Source organism: Capra hircus, chromosome 1 (genome assembly GCF_001704415.2).
Source record: "Capra hircus breed San Clemente chromosome 1, ASM170441v1, whole genome shotgun sequence".
NCBI classification, from domain to species: domain Eukaryota; kingdom Metazoa; phylum Chordata; class Mammalia; order Artiodactyla; family Bovidae; genus Capra; species Capra hircus.
The window spans coordinates 108436151-108450853 of record NC_030808.1 but is presented as its reverse complement, the minus strand read 5'-3'; the positions used below and the strand labels follow the sequence as shown (position 1 = coordinate 108450853).

The 14703-nt window shown below is 38.1% G+C and overlaps 1 protein-coding gene across 1 annotated transcript in view; it reads left to right on the top strand.

Annotated features, from left to right (window-relative positions):
* Positions 1-14703, top strand: part of GFM1 (G elongation factor mitochondrial 1) — a 52102-nt gene that overhangs the window by 8288 nt on the left and 29111 nt on the right. Inside the window, exons 6-8 of the mRNA XM_005675390.3 lie at positions 1732-1882; positions 11485-11639; positions 12195-12279. Coding sequence (XP_005675447.1) covers positions 1732-1882; positions 11485-11639; positions 12195-12279 — 391 coding nt within the window. The remainder of the gene's footprint in view (positions 1-1731; positions 1883-11484; positions 11640-12194; positions 12280-14703) is intronic.

Genomic DNA, 14703 nt, shown 5'->3' with positions numbered 1-14703 from the left:
TGTAAGGGACAAGAATTTTTATCAGGTTTATTCACTGCTGTGTCCCCAGCCCTAGAACTGTCTGGTACAAAACAGGCTCTCAAAAAATATTTTTAAGTAAATGATTACATCGCTTGCCTAGAATTACCAGTGCACACATTTCTGTCTTCTAAAGTAGAGGTTTTTACCCTTTGTTGTGCATCAGAACCACAGGTGGAACTTCTTAATATACCTGTGCCTTTTCTCAGCCCTAGACCACTGAGTATGTATATTTTGAAAGGAAGTTTCCAAAATGAAAGACTTAAGCAGGGACCTTGCCAGGAAGGAAGAAATTAGATTCTGAAGGCTGTGAAGAGCCATTCTTTAGGATAATAAGAATTAATTACTGACTATTTGCTTCTCCCTTCCCCACCCCCTTTTTTTTTCAGGAGTTTTTTTTTCTGAAAAGCTTGTTATTGCTTGATATTAGATTCCATTTTTAAAGAAATATTTTTAAAGTGTTCAGACTGATGTTTGTAAATATCAAGTATGTCCATTTCTCCGTTGTATGTATGTATTTATTTGTAACTTTTAGCTATCTGGCCCCTAAAGGAATGGAGAATAGAGGTCAAGTTTGGAGAGTCTATCATAATTAGTAAACTTTTTTTTTAACTACAAAATGGAGTATTCTGTATTAAAAAGAATTGTGTAATTGAATTTGTTATTAATGACCTGGAATAGTCAAGTCTCTAATCTTGCTTGTCAAACACTGTGATATTGTGATTAATTTGGTTAATAGAATTTTCCAGTACAGTTGACCCTTGAACAGTGTGGAGATGAGAGGTGTCGATCCCTCATCCAGTCAAAAGTTCGAGTATAACTGTTGACTCCCCCTAAAACTTACCTCCTAATAACCTACTGTTGACTGGATGCTATCAAAAATGAAAAGATAATGTGAAAAGAAATTCATATTTATTTACAGGCATAACAGTTCATGCATTGATAAGAAAGAAGCATCAATGTATTGCTTTATGGTAGCCTAGTGTAATTGGTGTAAAGCAGTAGCCTAGCCTAGTCCTTATAAAATTGTTTATGGCATATAATATTATAATCATATTCCTAATACAGTATTGGAAATATTGTGACTTAAAAAAATTATCTATGATGGTATGCAATTTCTCTAATTCTGTGAGAGAGGCGTACTGTATGGATGTAATTCTGTGAAAGCAAAGTTAAAAAACAGTAATAAAACTAACACATTTAAAATTTCATATTAAATATCACTTACTTATTCCTACATAATGATAGCCTGTCCACTTCAATACAAGTCTTGCACACAATGTAATACAAGTATTTTTGCATGTTTATTGAAAAACAGCTTTGTATAAGTGGACCTGCACAGTTGAAACTTGCATTGTTCACGGGTCAGCTGTACTCATGGGCTTTGGAGTCAGTTTGGCTTTGAATTGTGTGTGGCTCATATATTTACTGGTAGTACAACCTTGAACGATTTGCTCTGCCTGTTTTAAAGTATTTTGTCCACTGTTCCGTCTGAATTTTACAGATACGTATTTTTTTTATTTGTGATTTTAATGCAAAAATATCAGAGCTCTTACCTCAAAAAACATTTTGGCTGTTAGTTTATCTTTTTCATTGATAACTTATATGTTTAATTGAATATTCTTTTTCCAGATTAATTTTTATTGGAGTAAAGTTAATTACAACTTAATTGAATATTCTTTAAGCACCAAAATAAAACATTTCTTCTCTTAGTCAGATTGTTCGATACGGGGAAATTCCAGCAGAATTCAGGGCAGCGGCAGCAGGCCACCGGCAGGAGCTGATTGAATGTGTTGCTAATTCAGATGAGCAACTTGGAGAGATGTTTCTGGAAGAAAAAACTCCCTCAATCTCAGATTTAAAGGCAGGTGCTCTCAAAATATGTCTTATATTAACAAGAAAAGGAGGGTTTTGGGGGGTTTTGTTTTTGTTTTTTTGTAGGGAAGGGACATGATGCTTTTATGTAGGGGCTTTATTAATGAAATCTGAGCAAAGTTGTTTAACATAATTGGTTCCTTCAAAAAAAGTGTGACATGGCATATTACTCTGTTTTTAAGTAGTAAGTTATATAAAATGGGAAAGGAATCAGTTTGTTCTAAGAAAAAAGATATTTAAACAGTAAACCTCTTAAACCTATCTGTAGCAAAAAGAAAAAAAAGATAAACTATACATGTACGCTGTTGACTATTTGGAAGGCCATAGATTCCCTTACTTGATTGTTCAGCTCTTTAAAATGAAGTGATCACCTGCCTAAGACTGGTATTCAGTTTTTAAATAGACAGTTCTCCATTGCTGTTGCTTGGTTGCCCAGTCATGTTGTGAAATTGCAAAGCCCAACTCTTTTCAACCCTGTGGACTGCAGCACACCAGGCCTCCCTGTCCCTCACCATCTCCCAGAGTTTGCCCAAGTTCATGTTCAGTGCATCAGTGATGCCATCCAGCCATCTCATCCTCTGACGCCCTCTTCTCCTGCCCTCAATCTTTCCCCGCATCAGAGCTGTCTGTCTGTATCAGGTAACCAAAATACTGGAGCTTCAGCTTCAGCATCAGTCATTCCAGTGAATTTTCAGGGTTGATATCCCTTAACATTGACTGGTGTGATCTCCTTGCTGTCCAGGGGACTTTCACAAGTCTTCTCCAGCCCCACAGTTCGAAGGCAGCAATTTTTTGGCATTCTGTGTTCTTTACCATTCAGCTCTCAGAACCACTGGGAAGACCATAGGCTTAACTATATGGATCTTTGTCGGCAGAGTAATGTCTCTGCTTTCAACACACTGTCTAGGTTTGTCGTCGATTTCCTGCCAAGAAGCAATTGTCTTATGATTTCATGGCTGCAGTCACTGTGTGCAGTGATTTTGGAGCCCAAGAAGAGGAAAACTGTCACTACTTCCACCTTTTCCCCTTCTATTTGCCATGCAGTATGGGGCCAGATGCCATTATCTTAGTTTTTTTTTCTTTTAGTCTTAAGCCAGCTCTTTCATTCTCCTCCTTCACCCTCATCAAGAGGCTCTTTAGTTCTTCTTCGCTTTCTGCCACTGGAGTGGTATCCCCATATTTGAGGTTGTTGATGTTTCTCCCACTTATCTTGATTCTGGCTTGTAACTCATCCAGCCCAGCATTTCTCATGATATGCTCAATGTGTTGCTTAAACAAACAGGATGACAGCCCTATTGTACTCATTTCTCCATCTTGAACGAATCAGTTGTTCCATACAGGGTTCTAACTGTTGCTTCTTGACCCACATACTGGTTTCTCAGAAGACAGATAAAATGATCTGGTGTTCCCATCTCTTTAAAAGCTTTCCACAGTTTGTCATGATCCACACAGTCAAAGGTTTTAACATAGTCAATGAAACCGAGATAGATGTTTTTCTGAAACTCCCTTGCTTTCTCTATAATCTAGGGAATGTTGGCAATTTGATCTCTAGTTCCTCTTCCTTTTCTAAACCCACCTTGGACATCAGGAAGTTCTTCGTTTGCATAATGCTGAAGCCTGGCTTGCAAGATTTTAAGCATGACCTTACTAGCATGGGAGATGAGTGTAGTTGTCTGATGGTTAGCACATTCGTTGGTACTACCCTTCTTGGGAATTGGGATGAGGATTGACCTTTTCCAGTCCTGTGGCTACTACTGGGTCTTCCAGATTTGCTGCCATAAAAACCTTGATGGTTCATCCTTTAGGGATTTGAATAGTTCTGCTAGAATTTCGTCGCATTCACTAGCTTTATTAACAGCAGGGCTTCTTAAGGCCCACTTGACTTCACACTCCAAAACATCTGGTTCTGGGCAACTAACCACACCGTTGTAATAATCTGGTTCGTTAAGATCTTCTTTATATAGTTCTTCTGTGTATTCTTTTCATCTCTTCTTGATCTTCAGCATCTACTAGGTCTCTACCACTTTTATCCTTTATTGTGCCTATCTTTGGGCGAAATGCTCCCTTGATGTTTCCAGTTTTTCTGAAGAGATCTCTAGCCTTTCCCCACTTGTTTCTTCTATTATTAAGCATGGTTCATTGAAGAAGGCCTTTTTGCCTCTTCTAGCTATTTTTTGGAACTCTGCGTTTAATTGGATATACCTTTCCCTCATTCCCTTGCTTTTCACTTTTCGCTTTGTTCTTCCGCTGTTTATAAGGCCTCTTCAGACAACCACTTTGCCTTCTTGCTTTTCTTTTTCTTTGGGATGATTTTGTTTGCCACTTGCTGTGCAGTATGGCCTCTGTCAGTAGTTCTTTAGGCATACTGTTAATTAGATCTAGTTGCTCCAACCTATTTGTTACCTCTACTGCAAATTCATACAGCATTTGATTTAAGGCATACCTGGCTGGCCTATTGTTTTTCCTGGTTTTCTTTAGTTTACACCTGAATTTTGCTATGAGACACTGATGATCTGAGCCACAGTTAGCTCCACATCTTGTTTTTGCTGACTGTATACAGCTTCTCCATCTTCAGTTATAAAGAATATAATCAGTTTGATTTCAGTATTGACTAATTTGGTGATGTCCATGTGTAAAGTCATCTCTTGTGTTGTTGAAAAAGGGTATTTGTTATGACTGGTGCATTCTCTTGGCAGAATTCTGTTAACCTTTGCCCTGCTTCATTAGGTTCTCCAAGGCCAAACTTGCCTGTTACTCCAGGTGTATTTTGCCTTCCTGCTTTTGCATTCCAATCCCCGATGGTGAAAAGAACGTCTCATTTAGGTGTTAGTTCTAGAAGGTCTTCTAGGTCTTTGTAAAACTGATCAGCTTCAGCTTCTTCTGCATTGGTAGTAGGGGCGTAGACTTGGATTACTCTGATGTTGAATGGCTTGCCTTGGAAATGAATTGAGATCATTCTGTCTTTTTTGGGGCTGTAGCCAAGTACTGTATTTCTACTCTTATGTTGATTATGAAGACTACTCCTCTTCTTCTATGGGATTCTTGCCCAGAGTAGTAGATATAATGGTCATCTGAAATTTTTTTAAAATATCAATTTATTTATTTTAATTGGAGGCTAATTACTTTACAGTGTTGTATTGGTTTTGCCATACATCAACATGAATCTGCCACGGGTGCACACGTGTTCCCCATCCTGAACCCCCCTCCCTCCTCCCTCCCCATTCCATCCCTCTGGGTCATCCCAGTGCACCAGCCCCAAGCATCCTGTATTATGCATCGAACCTGGACTGGCGATTCATTTCACATATGATATTATACATGTTTCAATGCCATTTTCCCAAATCATCCCACCCTCGTCCTCTCCCACAGAGTCCAAAAGACTGTTCTATATATCTGTGTCTCTTTTGCTGTCTCACATACAGGGTTATCATTACCATCTTTCTAAATTCCATATATATGCATTAGTATACTGTATTGGTGTTTCTCTTTCTGGCTTACTTCACTCTGTATAATAGGCTCCAGTTGCATCCACCTCATTAGAACTGATTCAAATGTATTCTTTTTAATGGCCGAGTAATACTCCATTGTGTATATGTACCACAGCTTTCTTATCCATTCGTCTGCTGATGGACGTCTAGGTTGCTTCCATGTCCTGGCTATTATAAACAGTGCTGCAATGAACATTGGGGTACATGTGTCTCTTTCAATTCTGGTTTCCTTGGTGTGTATGCCCAACAGTAGGATTGCTGGGTCATATGGCAGTTCTATTTCCAGTTTTTTAAGGAATCTCCACACTGTTCTCCATGGTGGCTGTACTAGTTTGCATTCCCACCAACAGTGTAAGAAGCTTCCCTTTTCTCCACACCCTCTCCAGCATTTATTGCTTGTAAACTTTGGGATAGCAGCCATTCTGACTGGTGTGAAATGGTACCTCATTGTGATTTTGATTTGCATTTCTCTGATAATGAGTGATGTTGAGCATCTTTTCATGTGTTTGTTAGCCATCTGTATGTCTTCTTTGGAGAAATGTCTGTTTAGTTCTTTGGCCCATATTTTGATAGGGTTGTTTATTTTTCTGGAATTGAGCTGCAGGAGTGGCTTGTATATTTTTTAGCTTAATTCTTTGTCAGTTGCTTCATTTGCTATTATTTTCTCCCATTCTGAAGGCTGTCTTTTCACCTTATAGTTTCCTTTGTTATGCAAAAGCTGCTAAGTTTAATTAGGTCCCATTTGTTTATTTTTGCTTTTATTTCCAATATTCTGGGAGGTGGGTTATACAGGATCCTGCTGTGATTTATGTCGGAGAGTGTTTTGCCTATGTTCTTCTCTAGGAGTTTTATAGTTTCTGGTCTTACGTTTAGATCTTTAATCCATTTTGATTTTATTTTTGTGAATGGTGTTAGAAAGTGTCCTGGTTTCATTCTTTTACAAGTGGTTGGCCAGTTTTCCCAGCACCACTTGTTAAAGAGATTGTCTTTTCTCCATTGTATATTCTTGCCTCCTTTGTCAAAGATAAGGTGTCCATAGGTGCATGGATTTATCTCTGGGCTTTCTATTTTGTTTCATTGCTCTATATTTCTTTGTGCCAGTACCATACTGTCTTGATGACTGTGGCTTTGTAGTAGAGCCTGAAGTCAGGCAGGTTGATTCCTCCAGTTCCATTCTTCTTTCTCAAGATTGCTTTGGCTATTCGAGGTTTTTTGTGTTTCCATACAAATTGTGAAATTATTTGTTCTAGTTCTGTGAAAATTACTGTTGGTAGCTTGATAGGGATTGCATTGAATCTATAGATTGCTTTGGGTAGTATACTCATTTTCACTATATTGATTCTTCCAATCCATGAACACGGTATATTTCTCCATCTATTAGTGTCCTTTCTTTTACCAGTGTTTTATAGCTTTCTGTATAGGTCTTTAGTTTCTTTAGGTAGATATATTCCTAAATGTTTTATTCTTTTCATTGCAATGGTGAATGGAATTGTTTCCTTAATTTCTCTTTCTATTTTCTCATTATTAGTGTTGTATAGAAATGCAAGGGAATCTGTGTGTTGATTTTATATCCTACAGCTTTACTATATTCATTGATTAGCTCTAGTAATTTTCTGGTGGAGTCTTTGGGGTTTTTTATGTAGAGGATCATGTCATCTGCAAACAGTGAGAGTTTTACTTCTTCTTTTCCAATCTGGATTCCTTTTATTTCTTTTTCTGCTCTGATTGCTGTGGCCAAAACTTTCAAAACTATGTTGAATAGTAGTGGTGAAAGTGGGCACCCTTGTCTTGTTCCTGACTATAGGGGAAATGCTTTCAATTTTTCACCATTGAGGATAATTTTGCTGTGGGTTTGTCATATATAGCTTTTATTATGTTGAGGTATGTTCCTTCTATTCCTGCTTTCTGGAGGGTTTTTATCATAAATGGATGTTGAATTTTGTCAAAGGCTTTCTCTGCATCTGTTGAGATAATCATGTGGCTTTTATTTTTCAATTTGTTAATGTGGTGTATGGTCATCTGAATTAAATTCGCCCATTCCTGTCTGTTTTAGTTCGCTGATTCCTAAGATGTCAGTGTTTATTCTTACCATCTTCTGTTTGACCATGTCCAGTTTTCCTTGATTCATGGACCTGACATTCCACATTCCTATGCAATACTCTCATGAACTGTATAAAAGGCCAAAAAGATATGACACCTGGGGTACTCATCTTCGGTGTCTTATCTTTTTGGCCTTTTATACAGTTCATGAGATTCTCACGGCAGGTATACTGGGGTGGTTTGCCATTCCCTCCTCCAGTGGATCACGTTTTGTCAGAACTCTGCTGTGACCCGTCCATCTTGGGTGGCCCTGCACGGCATGGCTAATAGCTTCGTTGAGTTATACAAGCCCCTTCGCCACCAAGGTAGTGAGCCATGAAGGGGATACTTAAACAGCCAACCTCTTGGACATATCCTTATTAAAAAGAGAGAAGATAAACTAGAAATGTACACTGTTGACTATTTAAAAGGCCATATAGATTTCTTTACTTGATTGTTCAGCTCTTTAAAATGAAGAGAAAATCACTTGCCTAAGACTGCTATTCAGTTTTTAAATAGTTCTCCATAAAAGAGAACAAATGACTCAATAAGCGCATGATAAGATGTTCAACATCACTAGTCATTGGGGAAGCAAATCAAAACCACAATGAGATACCACTTTATTCATTAGGACGACTGTTACTTAAAAAGCAAAGTAACAAGTGTTGATAAGGATTTAGAGAAATTGAAATCCTTGTGCATTGCTGGTGGGAATGTAAAATGATGCTTCTTCTGTGGAAAACAGTATGGTAATTTCTCAAAAAAAAAAATTAAACCCAGAACTACCATGTTGTTTCATTCAGTTGCTAAGTTGTGTCCGATTCTTTGCCATCCCATGGACTGTAGCACGCCAGGCTCCTGTGTCCTCCACTGTCTCCCAGAGTTTGCTCAGATTCATATCTAAGAACTTCCATACGGTCCAGCAATTCCATTTCTATATACACAAGAGAATTGAAAGCAGGGATCAGATATTTGCACACCAGTGTTGATAGCAGCATGATTCACAGTAGCTCAGAGTTGGAAACAACTCAGTGCCAATCAGTGAATGAAGGACAAATAACATTGGTGTGTTCATACAGTGGGGTATTATTCAGCTTTAAAAAGGAACCAGATTCTAATACATGCTACAATATGGGTAACTCTTAAGGATATCACGTTAAGTGGAATAAGCCAAACATAATAGGACAAATATTGTATGATTACACTTCTGTGGGATAGCCAGAAGAGTCAAGTTCCTAGTAGGACAGTGGTTACCAGGGGCTGGGGGAGGGGAGAATGGGAAGTTTAATGGATCCAGAGTTTCAATTTGGGGTGAAGAAAAGTTTTGGAGACAGATAGTGGTGAGAGCAATGTGAATGCTGCTGAACTGTACACTTAATGGTTAAAATAGTCAATTTTGTGATGTTTACATTATCATAATAAAAAAAGACTGACACTTATTTTGCCAAACCACTTCATGCACTTAGCAGAGATAAGATAAACAAACAGTGTATGTAATACAGTACACTCAGGGAGTTTATAGATCAGGTGCACAAGGAAAGAACCCTGTTGAAGCTGACATGGTTACTAACATATCTCAGCTTGAGTTCTGTACCATTCACAAAGGCCTTATCACCTCAGCTCTCTAATGACTAAAGAACTCCATATAGGAAAGTATAGGTCTGGGCCTTAAATAAGGTCAAGCAGTGTATCCTAAGAACCAACAAAGAGAGGTCTTGATCTATTAAAAGGAATGTGTCAGGAGTCCCCAAGACCACTCCAGATTCTGTGATTCGCTGGGAGTCAGGACTCAGCACGTAGTCACACTCATGGCTCTGGTGCATTACAGTGAAAGAGTACAAAGCAGAATCAGCAAAGGGAAAAGGCCTGTGAGGTAACGTCCAGAAAAAACCAGGTGTAAGCTTCCAGGCACTCTCAGGTGGAGTTTTGCCGTGCATACCTGTGTCCTCGAGCAGCAAGTTGTGACTGTACCTGTGAAATGTCTACCAGAAAAGGTCATTAGAGGGACTCAGTGCCCAAGGTTTCACTGGAGGCTGGTCACATAAGGCTTCCCTGGTAGGTTAGATGGTAAATTATTAAACTGCAATGCAGGAGAGCTAGGATCAATCCCTAGGTTGGGAAGATCCCCCTGGAGAAGGGAATGACTACCCACTCCAGTATTTTTGTCTGGAGAATTCCATGGACAGAGGAGCCTGGCCAGCTATGATCCACGGGGTCACAGAGTCAGGTATGACTGAACGAGACACATACTCACGTAGATACACCCTGCCTAGCACATACCAATTTCCAGACTTCCAGAAGGAAAGCAGATATTTAGCATACATCCCATTGTTTTTGCAGCAGTATAGGCACAGTGAACCAGTCTTACCAGCTCTGGAATGCTGGGAATCCCGATACCCAGACTCCCAGAAGCCAGCCAGGGGCCAGCCTTGCAGGGGGCTTTCAGCGAGAGCGCTTTCAGTCCTGATGCGTTTCCTGCTTTCTTCCAGGGTGCAGTATACTTTAGTTTCTGTGTTATCGTTGGATATATTAGGGACAGTGGGAAGGCAACAGTTTTCAAGTGTGAATGTGATTCTTACAAAGTAAGGGAAATTTGGGGTAAGAACATAGCTTTCGTTAGGCTGGTACAGGTTTAGCTTTAATTTCTCCTTTTTTCTGTTTATCAACCACACTCGTGTTTCTCTGTTCGGTGGAAGTAAAGAAGGTGTGGTAAGATTCATTCTTTCCTACTTTTGCATATAAGGGAGGGCTGGAAAGTCAAAAATGTGACTTTGTGGCCTAAGGTAGCCTCAGTGGTTAGTGACCAAGCCATTTCTGGTTCCTAGAAAAAGCAAGTTTTTAAGAGAGTTTCAAATAGTAATTGCTTTCTTAACACTCTTATTTTCTGCTTTTTATACTCCTTTTATTGTGCTCAGTTGTTATCCTAGTTTTCATTGTGATGTTTAGAAATTGTGGTTATAAATGTGTTGCTTTTAGCTTTGTGGAATTTTTCCTGAGGACTGAGAAATAACTATGCTGCTCCATATTTCTGCTGTACCAACAACTGTGGTGAGTTGTGGCCACAGCACAGACTGCTGTTGGCCTCTTCCAGCCGCCAGAGCTAAAGCTCTACTGCCCCCTCTGAGGCCTGTACCTAGTAGCCCCTGAGGAGCAAGGCTGGGGCACATGGATGGTGCTTGCACGAGAGGTTGGTATAGGACCAGGAGGTCGTTATTTGCAGCCTGTTACTATCAGGACCCTTAATTTATGAGCAACTTGCACTAGTTTGGCTTCCCGTATGTTTAATCCTTTAAAAAAAGAAAACAAATTGGTTAATTGTTTTTTTTAATAGATGATACTTTCATATGGTTTAAACATTTAAAAACTATATAAAGGTACACAGTAAGAAGTCCCTTACCTGGCTCTCATCTGCCCGGCGCTCTGTGCTGTGCTTAGCTGCGCAGTCGTATCCAGCTCTTTATGACCCCATGAACCCTGCCAAGCTCCTCTGTCCATGGGGATTCTCCAGGCAAGAATACTGGAGTGGATTGCCATGCCCTCCAGGGAATCTTCCCAACCAGGGATCAAACCCAGGTCTCCGCATTGCAGGCAGATTCTTTTCTGTCTGAGCCACTCTGGGCCCCATTCCTAAACCAGGTTGCCAGTTAATAGTTTCTAGTGTTTCTTTCCATAGATTTTTGTTTTGTTCTGTTTGCATATATGTTGCCTTTTCCTCTATTTTACACAGTTTTTAACATACCATTTACACTGTCCTGTATAGTTTTTTCTCCAAATTGAAAGTTAGTGACATTCTAAGGGTTGAAAGCAGTTACAGTGTTGAAAGTTAAATAGCCTTTTTCTTTCTATTTTGGGGAAGGGCATATTTTGACCTTAAGTTGTAGAGAACCCCATTCCAGTCTCCACTAAAGCCAGTACTCCAAAGAGTATCAATTTATTTCATGCATTGGTTGCTTTATAATTGATCTGAAACACAAAATGTAACTTTCAGATGAACTAATTATTATAATTTTTTTTTCTTTTGTAGCTTGCCATTCGAAGAGCTACTCTAAACAGGTCATTTACTCCTGTCTTTTTGGGAAGTGCCTTGAAAAACAAAGGAGTTCAGCCTCTTTTAGATGCTGTTTTAGAATACCTCCCGAATCCATCTGAAGTCCAGAATTATGCCATTCTCAATCAGGAGTAAGTCTTGGAAATTGATTTCTAGTCTGTGCACAGAGAGTTTAACATCTGTGCACTGGAAAGGAATTTAAGAATGGTTTTAGAAATTATGTTGCATTTGTGGGTTTTTTCCAATAATTTATAAAAACCAACCTTTATTTTTGTTTGGGTAACAATTTTGGCATAAAGTAAAATATTTATTATACCTTCCCATATCATATTCTGTTTGTAAGTTAGAATATGGTTTGTTGCATTATCAAGATTTACATCATTAGAAAATTTTCTCATTTGGAACCAATTTTTCTTTTTATGTTATTTAAGAAACAAAAATTTTTTAAGCTTTCATTATTTTTTTCTGAGATTTTGTGTTTATTATTCTACTCTGGTCCTGTCATAGTGCATTATTGGCCAGAAGTTATTCTTGTTGATCCCATTCAGTGAAATTTCACTTAAGAATAAGCTCAGAAATGTTCAGTGCAAGTGTGCTTTTTCTCAGGTAATATTCTGATGAAACAAATAGATATAAAAAAATATCAAATGTTGCATCTCACAAATGTATATGTCTTTTATTTTAAGTGACTCCCAAGAGAAAACCAAAATCTTAATGAACCCCAAAAGAGACAGTTCCCATCCATTTGTTGGCCTGGCTTTTAAACTGGAGGTAAGTTGCTTTCTAATGTATTTAACTGATGTATATAGAATTTTTCTTTTTTTTTAGGCTTTTATTCCTATTACAAAGTGACTCTTAGGAAAGATTTAGTTACAGATTCCTCCACTGTAAAGTTACTTTGTCCCCCATCCTGTTCATACTGACTCTAGAAGGTTTCTATGCACAGCCCACACTTAAGGGGTGGGGAATTACTTCCTTCCTCCATGAGGGGGCAGTGTCTCTGTGAGTTACGTGGGATTCTTCTGAAAGGGAGAGTTGTCCTTTCTCCCCCATATTTATTTATTCAGTCATTTGTTTTTATCAGTCTGGACTTATGTATATTTGTTTCATACTTTGAGTTAAAATCCAGTACTATGTTATTTATTTTACTGCCAGATTGAGCAGTTTCGCTGTTGGTGCTCTTTCAGGCGGCTTTTGTGTCCCTTAGACATTCCCCGGTATTTTGCTTCTTTGAGCACTTCCTTACCTTCCAGGCTTATGTTGTATATTCCCTGCCCCAACCCGAGAATCAGCTCTTTGTCTAAGAGTCCTGGTTCCTTTTAATTGTGAATGGTATTAGGAACCAAGATTTGGGGACTGGGTGTGCTTTCTGTTGTGGTGTTGCTTCTGTGTATAATATTTTAAGGAGGAAAAAGGTAGATAAGTTGAAAGTGTTCGAGGGTGGTTATTTCTGGGATGGAATTATACTGGGGGTGTGCTTTTTCCTAGTTTTTATTTTTAAATTTTTACAGTATGATTTTTGTTCTAAATCCAGGAAAAGTAATTCTAAGTTAAAAGTAGAAATAACATTGCAGTGACAGTGTTTGTCTATTAGGCGTCTTTGGCTGCGCTGGGTCTTTGTGGGCTGTGTGCGAGCTGTCTCTAGTCAGGGTGAGCAGGGCCTACTCTCTGTTGCAGTGCTTGGGCTTCTCATTGCAGCGGCTTCTCTCGCTGCAGAGCATGGGCTCTAGGCACACTGTCAGTGGTTGCAGCGCACGGGCTTAGTTGCTCCATGGCGTGTGGAGTCTTCCTGGACTAGGGATGAAACCCATGTCCCCTGCATTGGCAGGCCAACTCCCATCCGCTGTGCCACCAGGGAAGTCCTAGGAATATTTTTCTTAGGATACCCAGAATGTGTTTCTTGAGTAAAAGATATAAAATATTTTGAATGTTTAATGGTATATATTGCCAGATTGCTTTCATATTTTTAGTTTCAGGTAGACAGGGAAGAGACTCAGCCATACATATTCATGTATCCATTCTTCCCCAAACTCCCCTCCCATCCAGGCTGCCACATAACATAGAGCAGAGTTCCCTGTGCTGAACAATAGGTCTTTATTGATTATCCATTTTAAATGTAGCAGTGTGTATATGTCCATTTCCTTAACCGTCCCTCCCCCCAATCTTTTCCCCATATCTTGCCTTAATTCTTAATAATAGAAAACATTTTTCCATATAATCATTATGCAATTCTGTCTTCTTTTGTTATTCCCTCTTTATTTTTTTGTTTTTCCCTTTTAAAAATTAGAGTCAAAGCGTTTTACTTACTTGTATGAATCTTTCTCTAATAAAATTTTAAAAAACCAATTAGTTTAAAATTTACATAGTCAAAACATCAATCTTTGTCTTTTGTCATTTTCTCAATCTTCCTCTTTGATTATACTCTATAAATACTTACTTTTATCTCTTCTGCTTTCTTGTGGGTTTGTTTTTTTCATTGTTAATCCTATTGGACTTTATTTTGCTGAATGCAGTATTAGGATCTAAGTGTATTTCCTCTGTCTCCAAATAGAAGAACATTTGTACAGTTACCAGTTTTTGAACAGTGTCAAATTTTTTCATTGATTGTCATGTCTCCTTTTTTATCTGTTGACTAATGAATTAAACATTTTAGATATTTATTCTATAAGAGCTATTACTTTTAATATTTTGAAGTATTTAACATGTTCTTATATCAGAGTTATTTTCTGTTTTTAGCTTTTCTTCTAAATATTAAAAATCACTAATATATTTTAAAAGTCCTCTTTGGAATTTTATTGCTATTGTGTTAAACCTAAATATTAATATGGAAGAACTGGCAACTTTTAAATATTTACCTAACATTGAGTGTTAATATTCAGGAGGAAATGATCCTGATTATTCATTTTATATTCAATTACTTTACAGAATTCATATTTGCATAGCTTTCCAGGTGATTATCAGTTTTTCTAACATGTAGTCTTTCATTTCTAACGATATTTTTGTTGTCTTTCTAATATAATATTACCTTATTTTTATATCTTACTGTATTAAACTGAACTTATGAAATAACTGCCTTATTATATAATTTTAAAACTTTTTCTAATAACTTTTTTCGGAGGAAACAAAAGTAGTGTCTTGGATTTTGATATCAGAAAGAACAAGAACCATTTAACTTTATTCAAAACTAGCATCAAA